General features: G+C 35.0%; 1 protein-coding gene across 6 annotated transcripts in view; it reads right to left on the reverse strand.

Moving 5' to 3' along the window:
- The window catches only part of ZNF236 (zinc finger protein 236), a 75115-nt gene that overhangs the window by 26058 nt on the left and 36583 nt on the right, over nt 1-12474 (reverse strand). For 5 of the 6 annotated variants that reach the window (XM_048079259.2, XM_048079256.2, XM_048079258.2 and 2 more), the window contains exons 12-17: nt 11516-11719; nt 8683-8827; nt 6562-6822; nt 6072-6322; nt 5373-5474; nt 325-476 (exon numbers count right to left, since the gene is read on the reverse strand). In XM_048079259.2, the coding sequence (XP_047935216.2) occupies nt 325-476; nt 5373-5474; nt 6072-6322; nt 6562-6822; nt 8683-8827; nt 11516-11719 (1115 nt within the window). The remainder of the gene's footprint in view (nt 1-324; nt 477-5372; nt 5475-6071; nt 6323-6561; nt 6823-8682; nt 8828-11515; nt 11720-12474) is intronic. The other variant, XM_066992717.1, reaches the window with a different exon arrangement.

The raw sequence follows: 12474 nt of genomic DNA on the forward strand, positions 1-12474 counted from the left end.
TACAAGATTGTCTTATAACAATAAGTCACATGAGAAGACTCATACAGGTTCCTTAGCTTCAGGCTTACAATTTTACTTCATAGCATTATAACCTTTTAAATGCCTAGAGCACCAAATCATACAAACCTTTTTATGAAACAAATAGCCATGTCACTTACATACCACCCCCTCCCTTTTTTTCCCCTAGCTACTCAAAGAAAAAATGCAATCTAGAAAAGAAATCATGAAACATTCCCTATTTGTCACTTTACAAAATCATTAAAGAACTCAAGAAAATCATCACTGAACATAAAACAATGGATTCTGCCATCTAGCAGTACTTACTACATTAATAGTGTCTGTATTTGGAACTTGAAGAAGGGTTGGTGGATGGTAACTCGTTGAAAGAGCCTGAGATTCAAGTGTGCTTGAATCCTGCAGCTGCTGTACAGCTGGAAATTGAGTCTGTTGATTGTAGCTGTCATTCACTGTAAAACCTGTCAGAAATTAAAAGTCACAAAACCAGAAAACATACCGAACGGGACTCAATAACACCACTTTTTTTTTTTTAAAGACTACCCTCAAAAGAGATTAAGTAGTATTACTATATGGTAATGCTCATTTTATACTCTTCACTGCTGAGTGGCAAAATACATGTTTCTGGGATCTACATAATATGCATAATTGGGTTACTTACCATTAGCTGGAATTCTATTGGACAATCTCCTCCACAGAAAAACACTGTTTGAAGTTTCTTCAAGGTGCCACAATTACCTTAGAGCCATTGAAATTTTGAATTTCTTGTATGTAAGCATGCATGTGTCAAACAGGTTGACCCATCTCCCTTTATCCATGTTGGTACCACGCTCCCTTAACTACACTGGAAGCCGATCACAAGGATGCAAAGCTCAGTGGGGAGGATGGCGGGTGAGTGGAGGAGATGACCCAATAGGAGAACTCCAGTTTCTGATAAAGCAACCCCATTTTCTCCTACTTTGGATCTCCTCCACATATTCCCACTCTTTAGATAACAGTAAAGTATGGCCTCTCAAAGGCAAACTGCAAAGTAAAAATAAACACATTTTTAACTCACATTTCCAGTATGAAGACCTGAAATTTTTATTTGGTTTTGTTCTTCTAAGATATCAGATCTTAACCAATTCTTTTTCTAAATGAATGAACAAACTGATAGTATCACTGACTCAAAGCCAGGAAAATATAGCTCAGATTTCAATTTTCTTTATGCTATTAGAGATGCCCTTTTATCAACCCTTCCAAACCCTAATACTTCTAATATTAAATAAAATCGGTGTTACATTGGAGGAAATGAAACCACAAGTATGAGTAATTAATAAGGGCAGCAATTTTATTATTTCTGTGCAGTTTGCCTTCAGCGGACAAAAAGGGTGAAGATTATGAAACAGGGTAGAAACAAAAACCCATATCAGATGATCACAGCATCAGAGGCCAAAAAAAGCAATGCTTAGAGAATGTTTTGAATTACGTTTATCAAACACTGGGATGAGTTAAGTATAAGCAGAAATTTTCCCAGAAGATATTTTCACAGCGTAAGAATACTATTATCAATATAGAAAGAAAAAAACTCTTTATGTGCTATCACACATCATAGAATGAAGGCACAAATGTAAACAAGTCTTGAGAGCATTATTAGTCAGGTGGTAATTCAGCATAAAACCTAATGCCACAACTTGTGTCTTAGATTTTCTCCTAGAACTACCAAGATTACAAGAAAAAAGGATTCAACAAGCTGAACCTTGCACTCGAATTACTCTTAATTAAATGACAAAAAAAAATGGCCTGAAAAACAGCAACGCAAAGCTTTATGGTCTTTAAAGGGACACTAATTGCTGTTTTGAAATATATTTTAAAAGCTCTGTTATGGAAAACTGGTATTCCCATTACATATGATGAGAACGCATACAAAAATAAGCTTCAAGAAACTGAGAAACTAAAGTGATGCCACTTCCACGCCCTACATACAAAAATGGACATAACTATCAAATGTTAAAAAAAAAATCTTAGATCAGTAACTGATTTTTACTAAGAAGGAAAAAAACAGAAAAGCTACTATACCATCACCTATTTCATTTTACAGTGTTTTAATAAAAGCAATTATAGGTCTTCTGAAAAGTTTCCCAGAAAGAATCCTGGAACAGAGTGCTTGGGAAGAAAAGTTCTGAATTTAGATGTATTTTGGGACAAAATGAAGAAAGAAATACTACTTCTGAAGGTAGTTCAAGAATAAATATAGTAATAAGCTACAAAAAGAACGTAAGTGATGCATCACTCTGTTGCTCAACACCTAGGTCGAAGGTCAATTTCCACTCAATATTTTAAAAAGATCTGACAACTCTGAGTACGTTAAAGACATTTGCCACTACCAGACTATTTTCACGGAACAACATTAAACAAAAAAATAAGTAAATGAGATAGGCTATGTCTAAGTAAGAGACAAAATTCATAGCCTTGAATTTCTGTTCTTGCTTTCCATCACTATCATTTCACAGAAACTTCTGCTTAACTTTCTTTTGCCAAGCAAAGAACAGAAAACAACTTAAGGTCTGTATAACAAAGGGAGTCTCTTACTACAAAGTTTTCTAAACTTGGATCAGCTTTACGTTCAGTACAAGCATTCATTTGCAACGTTCATTTTCTCTTGGCTTTATAACATTACCCAACCTATTCTCTTCTACATTGATAAAAATTACTAAACAAAATAGAATATGCTGGAAATCAGTTTACTACTGGAGACACATGGGCTTGACGTAAGAATCAGAAACCTACCGTGTAATAGTTCATAGAAAATACAGTATTTTAGAGTTTGTAATAACAACTTTGTGTCTTTCTTTTCCAAACTGACAGGTCATTCAAAATTACAAATGCATCTACATGCACATGTTTATCACTGCAGAGATCCACAACTAGCAATCAAATGTTCTGGAGGTTTGTTTCCTAGGTAACTTTTGGAACCACCTGAACGGTATTCATTAGAACCAATGTGTAAATAGTTACTGAAAAAAATAGGAATTTCAAGTCTTAGGATTGCAAATCAACTTCTTAAGAAAGCAAAACAGCAGTCCAGTGGCAAGGGTATATTCATGTAGGCAACAGAATAATAGTATTTGGAATTCTTGTAGTATTTCATAAACACTTCCCCCATCTCCACTAATTGAATTATTAACATTCAACCATGCTTATAGGGATATTTTAAGGAAGAAAGGGTGACATAATCTATATGAAAACATGTTTGGTGACAGATGATGTTCAACAGCCTAAAGACATGTTCTGATAAAGGATCTGTTTGGTTGTTCTGACCTCACTAAAAAGTCTTCAAATGAAGATGCCTGAATACGTAAAATTACAAAGAACACTGAAGTGCTTTTACTATCTTCAGAACTAGCTAAAATGAATACCAGATTATGACACAGAAGCACCCTCAAAAGATACACACTTTTTACCAAGTCTGAGCATATCAAGAAGAAAATCTGAACAAACCAGAAATTGTTTGTACTAGTAACTAATACTTATACTACTGAAAAGTATTACAAACAAACCAGAAAGAAAAAAAAAACAAGTTCTAACAGGTCTGTGCAGACGTAGAAATCAGCATCATTTGGATGAAATGCAAAGATTTCCTTTCTCAAAAAAATTTAAAAAAAACTTACTGAAGATTTTCTAAAAACTTTGATGTTCTGTTAATAAACAATGACCCAAACTATTTTAGCAAGAATACAGCCTACAAGTATCAAGGAAAAAAAAAAAGACACATTGTCTTGAGCTTGAATGCTCTGCCTAGCTGATAGGAAAAAGAAATTAGGAGCATGAAGCACAGATGCAGACATAGGGAGAGGGTCGACCAATTTAACGCATGCATCCGCGCAAATGCTTACCTACCTGAAATTCAAAAATTTTGTAGGGCTCCAGGATCTTCAAGGAAACTTCAAAGAGTAGGGAATCTGTGGATGAGATTCCAAGTAGAATAGGAGACATCTTATACAAATGAGCCTTAAATAAAACCACACTCGTTCTGATTCTCCTGTACCAGTTTTATAATGTACTGATGATCAGCCCAGATTTCTGATGAAAGAATTGTTTTGTAGGATCAAGAAGTATCTTTTCTTCCCCCTCCCCGGAAAAAAGCACTCTGTATTTAACATTCACTTAATGAAGAAAATAACACACTAGAAACTGAAGTCTAAATAAAAACAGCAAAACAAGGTCTGCATATTGGATTTTTAAGCTCAAAAGAGCTGTAAAAATCCAAACAAAAAACAAAATCACACTGAAAGTTACACTGAGGGTGAAAAGGTTGCATTTTTATTCTGCAGTCTCTTTTTGTTCATTTGGAAAAATTGAATAGGTAACGAATGAAAGTAATCCACAGGTTTTTAATAGGACCTGGTTCAGTCTTACTTAATAAAGGTGGAGACTAATTTCTTTTCTCAGTGACATACAAAGCAGCACAACCTAGAGAATTAAAATTGGCAAGAAATTACACTACTTCTTCACACTGTCACACAATTTAGCAGTTGATAACATTTTTACAAAAAGCACTCTACAATTAATCAGGGAATGAAATTAATATAGAAGTTTAATCAAATGGGATACCAATTGCTAATTACCAGCTAAAGTTCTTTGCTAGAATCAGAAAAAAGGAGGAAGAGACCAACCAAAACAAACAAAAAACTTCAATGTAACACCACACCCAAACCCAACCAAACAAGAACTAGTAACATCATATCAAGCAACAACTCAAGAAAGACAGCAGTGAAAAGTGAAGGAAAACTAACTTCTTCATTCTCTGCAGGCTACAAAAGCATCTCTTACACCTGAGTATTTTAAAGCTAGAATAAAAAAAACTTACAAGTGTTTATGAACTTTTAATTTGTTATGTATGTAGGTTTATAAAATATAAAGAAAACCGCTGTCATTAAGTGAAACAATGATTTTTACATGATAATGTATCACAAATCTCAACAGCTACTCAATCAAATCGTAGAGCATGTTTCTGATCATCTCAAGTTAGCAGCAGGTACAGTTAGATGGGGAAGTTCTGTGGACTGCCTACTATCACAGCAATTACCAACACAATCAAGGAAAGACTATAAAATGCCTGACTACAAGCCCCATACTGTAACGGCTAATCATCAGCTCATAAAAGCAAAATCTAATTATATTCAAGTATTCTGTATATTCTAGCAAATATAGTTTCAAAATTGTAATTTAAGAAAATGCTTTTGCAAGTTATCTGCCTTGCAGCTACATTGATTGTGGATGCTCAATTTTAAAATGTTTTTTGATAGCTATGCCGTAAAACCAAATTTATAAAGATCACCTTCAAAACCTTTATAAAAGCTTTATTTATTACTAACCTTGTGATAAGCCCTGTTGATCAAATGACTGCTGTGTTATAGCTTGTTGCTCAAACTGAGCGATGTTTTCTTGTAAAGTATGCTGGGATGTCACAAATCTATCTGAAATGGGGGAGATGAACAAAATATATGTATCAAGAAAAGATGGAATTAATTGGATAATTCAGTTACTCCTGAAAAATTATATTTTAGTCATTTGAATTTTTCCTATATTAAAAAATAGACAAAAAATTATTAGCTGAATAGCTATTTAAATCTCTGCTTATTGTAGGCTCTTGTATTTACTATGAAAAAAAGCAAAAAAGCTTAAGTAAAATACTTTGTTCTATCATCACTAATGGAATAAATTGACCAAGCATTTTGTATTTTCTGACCTCAAATCACAGGTATTACTTTCTAAGCAGACTATACAGCAGTGCTTTTTATTAGAGATGAAAAAATTTTTGGCCATGTTATTTTCAATATATTTAGCAGTTTTGTTTGTGATACAAATAAATGTGTAAAGTTTAATACGTAGTTTTATATTTTTAACAGTACGCCTAAAAACTAATGAATAAAATTGTATAATATGCTAAGTGGTGACCTTTTTACTCTACGTACTTTTCTAGTTATTTACTCGCATTGTCTTGAAACCAAAATCATTTGAATTTTGGAAGAAACTGACCTCATCATAAACCTCATCATGTTTCAAATACTCACCCTCATCTTGCTCTAAAGGCTGATCAGCCAATTGTTGTTCTAGTGCTGTTTCTTCTGTGCCTACTACTGGCTGCTGGTCTAACTCTAAAATAGCCTGCTGATCTGTTGCAACAGCTTCTGACTGCTGAAGCTCATCGCTTTCAATCTCCACTTGCATCTGTGTAGAAACATGAATGCTCTGCTGATCTACTGTAGAGTCATCTATTGAAGCAGACTGCTGATGCTGCTGAAGTTGCTGTGCAAGTTCGTACCTGCAAATAAAGGTAAGAAGGTTTTTTTTGTGGCTTTAGACATACATTATGTCTTTTTTTTATTATTATACAGCATAATTTACTATGCCTACAGAGCGAGCTAAGTATTTGCTACCCAGAAACAAATATCCTTATTCAATTATTAGCATTTAAGACTGAGCAAAGCTACCTTTTGAAGTATTTTTACGAAAGGACTACCGATATACATCGAAGGATTTGCATAAAAACTGTAAACATACCTATGAGTCTTCATGTGTTTTTTACAGTTTAGTGATGTTTTGAATGTTTTTTGACAATATGGACACATATATGGTCGAAGGTCATTATGGATTCCCATATGTCGCCTGAGGCTACCACCAGTAGTGAAGGCCCCGTTGCATATAAGACACTTAAAAGCTTTCAGTCCAGTGTGTGTTCTAATATGTGCTTTCAGAACTCCCGCTGACACAAAACCTCTTCCACACTGAGAGCACTTAAATGGCTTTTCACCAGTATGTGACCTTTTTAAGAGAAAGGAGATTTATGTTTGATTCTAAAAGGCAGTAAGATAATAAATTTTCAAAAGAGTAAAATAAAGAAAATGAAAACAACTGCTATATGGATGGAAGAGGCCTAAGTTAACAAAATTTGGATATCATAGCTTCAGTAAATTATACATGTCCTGCATGTCATCATTGGCAGGGCCAGACGCAATATTGTCTTCACGGCTTTCACCATGTTCTGCATTCCAGCCGCCTTTTCTGGTCAGACTTTGCCTGAATTAAGCCATTTGGGTTGAACTGAATACGCTCTTTAGACTAAGATAATATCATTCACATGCAGTCTGCTCATTCTAGCTAAACCGATGTCCCCAGAAATTCAGAGAAAAATATATTATTCTGCACATATTAACTGCTACTCTGGCAATCTCTTAATGAAAGTCTTGGATACCTTTGACTGAATTTCAACAATAAAGAGGGCTTTTTTGTCTCTAATACATCTGCTACGGTTCACTAACAACTACGTTTTAAGTAACTACAATCTGCAGCCAATTTTCTAGAAGCTAAGTTTTGGGAACAGAACTATGTCCATCCTGAACACTCCCTGAAAAAAAGCACGGTATAACTAGTACTTCAGACTGCTATGTGAAAACAGTGTTAGTATGTTACTATAGGTGAGAGAGTTTCCCACTTCTGAATACTCCTAATATACTAAATTATAAATACTAAATACTAAATCTCCTGCTCAATAAATCCTTCCTTCCTTCCAGAGATAGAGTTTCCCTTTAAGACTCCACTGGGATGTAACACAGACTGAATGACAAGTTAGGAAATGGAGCAGAGTGAAATGAGAATTTTTAAAGTTACAACTATAGTTTCTGAGGAGTGAGAGCTAGGAGAAGGACAGTGTGAATGCTAGCAAATGGAAGATAAAAGAACCAGGATTTAATAAAATAACCAGCTGGAACTGGGGAAAGTTAGGGATGGTTTATGATTATAGTACTTTCAGAAGTCTATGACCACCACACCAGATGCCATAGTAAAGAAGAGTACGATAGACAGATCTACATATCTCAATTTAAATTAGAGAAAGTACGAAAATCATGTAGCGCTCACATTGCAGATGTAAGCAGATCACCACCTGCTTGCAAGGAATCTTTACTTAGGTTACAGTAATCATGACTTTTTTCTTCCCCCCACGTCTTCTCTTGCAGTTATTTGGCCCACAAAACGTTGTCAAGGCTTGGAGCAACCTGATCTAACTTTGAAGCTCTAACTTTGAAGCTAGCTCTTCTTTCAAAAAGAAGGTTATACTAGTTACATCCACTAGCACCCCTCAGACCTCAATTTTTTCTATAACTCCATGGCTTTAGGGTTTTAACAAATACCCACACTATGGAACTTGAACAGAACTTGAAGGAACCAGGAGACCCCAAGAATGTTTACGTGATTACATTGTAAGCCTAAATTTTTAGGTTCAGTACATAGAAACTAGAAAACAACACGAGACTGATTTCCTTCTCAAATAATAGCAGCTACATACAAAGCAGACGATTTGGAGTATGCATTTACAAAATTATTACAAGAACTTGCGTGCAACGCTTGCAGTTTTCTATATACCATTTAGGAAAAAAAAGAATTCTACTGTTAATGAACTGCAAGGTAAACACAACCATGCGTACTGCTAGAACTGTGCACGGGCACAAATTAGTGCAAAATCTCCTTCAACATTACCAGAAAAATCAGTTATCAATGGTTCACTGCTTAAAGACAATTAAAACAACAAAAAGAAGCCTTTTCAGTGACCAATATGTAAATTTCATACTTTTCCATAAGATTTGTTATTGTGTACATTTCCTTCCCCCTTCATATTTATTTTACCTGATATGTTGTTTAAGATGACAAGATTTTTTATAGGCTCGATGGCAATAAAAACACTTATATGGTCTGTCTGCATCACTCACAAAATTGTTGTTAAAATAATTTTGGAAGAACTGGCTATTCCTTGGGATTGGCTGGATAAGACCTACACATAAAAACACAAAGGAAAAAATAATTGATAAAAGATATTCCAAAGTTGCAGTAATCTGGAAAGCTAGTATTTGAAAAAAAAATAAAAAACTTACACCTAGACTTTTGGTACAAAAGAATATAAGAAAATTAGCACATTTTCAGCACCTATTTGAGATTATATATATTCATCTACTTTGCATTATACACACTGTATCATGCATGCTATCTGACTGTTGATTTTTTTTAATCCATAGGTCAACCTCATTACATTAAGCCTCACATATATCCAAAATAAAAATCAATTTTAAAGAAAGTCAACTGTTATGAATTCACTGCCGATCAGATGCTTTGTTTTTCCTACCTCCATCTTATCCACATAACATTTAATGTACCCACATATATATTACAACATGACATATTTAATATGTATCTCATGTGAAAATTAGTTTGCCATGATATGTAACAGCCTTACTTAAAGGATATAAAATCGACTTTAAAATATTTTATTTTTATATGATCTACTCTGCCTAATCAGCAGGCTTGCTAATTTTCTGGGTAACTCCAAATATTTATTGGGGGGAAAAAAGAATCAAAGATGGCTTATTTAAACAAAGACTCTTTACACATTGTACCCTGAAGCCAGTTAAGGGTAGTTCTGGAAAATCACGTAAGTGTTTCTGCTACTAAACATCCAACTGCTAATAGAAGAGTATCTGTCTCAGAAGCAGTCAACATAAGGCCATCATTCCAAACATTGTAACAGAATGGGAACAGTAGCAGAGCTCTCAAGTAAACAAGCTCACTGTCATTCACACATCTGAATGCAAAAGTACTCATCACAACACTAGTATGAAAGACTGATGAATGATGCAGCTTCAATAAAGCAGCAAAGGATACCTTTGTGATACTAAATACTCACCAAAAAAAGCCCTTAATGCTATTTTTCCTTCTTCAAACTGCTTAGTCTAACCCTGTATTTCATATTCAGAAAGGAAAGTCCAATGGGTTTCTGCTGACTTCCAAATATATTTGAAAAGGGTAGAAGATAAGGAAAGAAAACTTTCTACTTTTTGATGAGAGGTTGCAGCAACATCAAAAAGAGATTAGGTTTATCAGGCTGTGATTTGAATAAGTGTATGTATATATATGTTTTTTATATATATATATATATATATATTTCTGTATGTGTATATGTAAATCAAAATTTCCTTTATGTTCCCCAGCTAACTCAGTCTAGGAAGAATATCTTCTCCCAGAAAAATTCTTCTGACATTCTTAAGCAACAGTAATGAGAATCATACAATATCCTGAGTTGGAAGGGACCCACGAGATTCCTGAGTCCAACTCTTGGCTCCACACAGGACTACCTAAAAGTCAGACCATGTTGTCCAAACACTTCTTGAACTCCAGCAGCTCGGTGCCATGACCACATCTCTCGGGAGCCTGTCCCAGTGTCCGACCATCCTCTTGGTGAGGAACCTTTCCCTAACGCCCAGCCTGACCCTCCCCTGTCCCAGCTCCATGCTGTTCCCTCGGGTCCTGTCGCTGTCCCCTGAGAGCAGAGCTCAGCGCCTGCCCCTCCGCTCCCCTCGTGAGGGAGCTGCAGGTGACCATGAGGCCTCCTCTCAGCCTGCTCTGCTCTGGGCTTTTATAGTATTTCTCTTTTTTTTTTTTTGTCATTAATATTACTTCCATCTCCCTGCCTATTGCAATTTCACTGCAGAGATCTTAATTTTATTGTAGTGTTTTTTTCCTTCAAAATCAAGAAAAATGACTGTACCTGCTCCTGGGTTCGCTCAAGAAAGAAAGGTTGTAGAATCTGAGTATCTGAAGCTTTCAGATTAAGCCTTGCTGCTACTCTTTGAAAATTTACGTCTTATATCAGACACCAAATAAACAATTACTCTTGCATACAGTAATTCTTGGAAGCAATGAAAACAAGTGGATTTTTAAAGATTTTAGGATAAATATATTACCAATTTTCTACTACATAATGCTGACTATACAACAGACAAGGTAGGGGTTACCAGACTGTTGAATCAAACAACAATGGAGAGTAAATAACCTGCCCACTACACTGACTTCTGATGGACATAACATATCTTGATTGAGCTGTGAGACAACTTACCTTGTTCCAAAAAGTGGTTTTACATAATGATGTAATAATTCTTCTACAACAGAATTAAAAGAACTATATGATTTATCTGTAGTATGTTCAAAAACTATTCTGCCCTTTATTGAAATATTATCTCTAATTTAGTTGAGGTCACAATTATACCAAATGCACTAAAATCTGTAACACTGGCATATTAAATATATGTAATTAGAATAAACGTGATTGACTCAAGAAAAATCTAAGACTGTATGCCACCTTTTCTATATCAAATGTCTAACAGTAGTTAAGCTAAAGTCCAAGTAACATAAGGTAAAAATGCATACACTTATTTCTATGGCTTATACAACTTCTCTGTAAATAAAAGACTTCTTATTAACTCAGAAAGCACAGGAGAGTTTCAAGCAAACTATGAAATACAGTGCTTTTCTGAAGCTAAGTTTATTAGTTTATCTGATGACTAATCTCAAAAGTACATATTTCTGAGTAAGGTCTAATTGTGTTTGCTTGATTAAACTGTGACCTTTGTTTCCCAGTGAAATCCAAATTTCATGTTTACAGGCAAACACAGATTTACTCACTCTTTACCTAAATCAGTGATGAGTATGGGCTCTTGCAAAGGGATGTCTGGTACAGGGACATTTGTTTTTCCTACTCGAACTTTTGCAGGTTTACGTTGATGTCGCAGCTTTCTTAGTTCCGTGTGTTTAAAATGTGAAGCTATATGAGTTTTCCGGTGGCCTGATGTTCTAAATTTTTTGTCACAGTGAGGACAAGCAAAAGGCCTAACACCTGCAAAAAGATTAAAAAAATTAGTTTCTGATTTTATTTCTACTTCCCCAGAAACGTAGTTTTGGTATACAGATTCTTTTCTGCATTTTCTGTTTTGCTTTCTACCCAGGTGTTCACTGTTAAATATGCTTTCAGAGAACATCAATAAAATCCAATCAACAGTAAATATAAAATTGCCAAATTACTAGCTGTTTATAACAGGAAAAAGACAGCAATTTTCAAAAGGTGCCAGAAGCTATCAAAAAATTGCAGATACCAGGTCAGAGAAAATTGAGAAAAAAAGAATCAGCGAACACGCAGACAAATGATACCTAATAGTATGAAAAAGATGAACATTGTAAAAGTTTCAAGAAATTCTGACTCTGTCTCTGAAATGTCAGCAGTGTTTGATGACAGCCAAATAAGCATGTCAATGGGAATTTTTAAAGGATGACTTTCTCACTGCAAAATCCAGTAGTATTTTGAACAGGAATATTCAGTTCTGGACACACGGTCTCCTTGGAACGCATACTGGAGAACTTACTAAGTTACAGAGACAGGCAAAGCTGATGAACATTCAGCTTTTGTTCAAGGGGAAATCTCAGACTTACAGGGCTAGGAAACATGGCTAGGTGCCACAAAGAAAATCAGTGGAAAATATGTGCAAGAAATAAGATCAAACTGCTGCTCTTCACAATACAGTAACTCAGAAACACCAAATGAAACTACTGGGCAGAATACTGAGGACAATAGAAGTTACTTCACTTAACATATAG

This window comes from Anser cygnoides, chromosome 2 (genome assembly GCF_040182565.1).
Source record: "Anser cygnoides isolate HZ-2024a breed goose chromosome 2, Taihu_goose_T2T_genome, whole genome shotgun sequence".
NCBI lineage: Eukaryota > Metazoa > Chordata > Aves > Anseriformes > Anatidae > Anser > Anser cygnoides.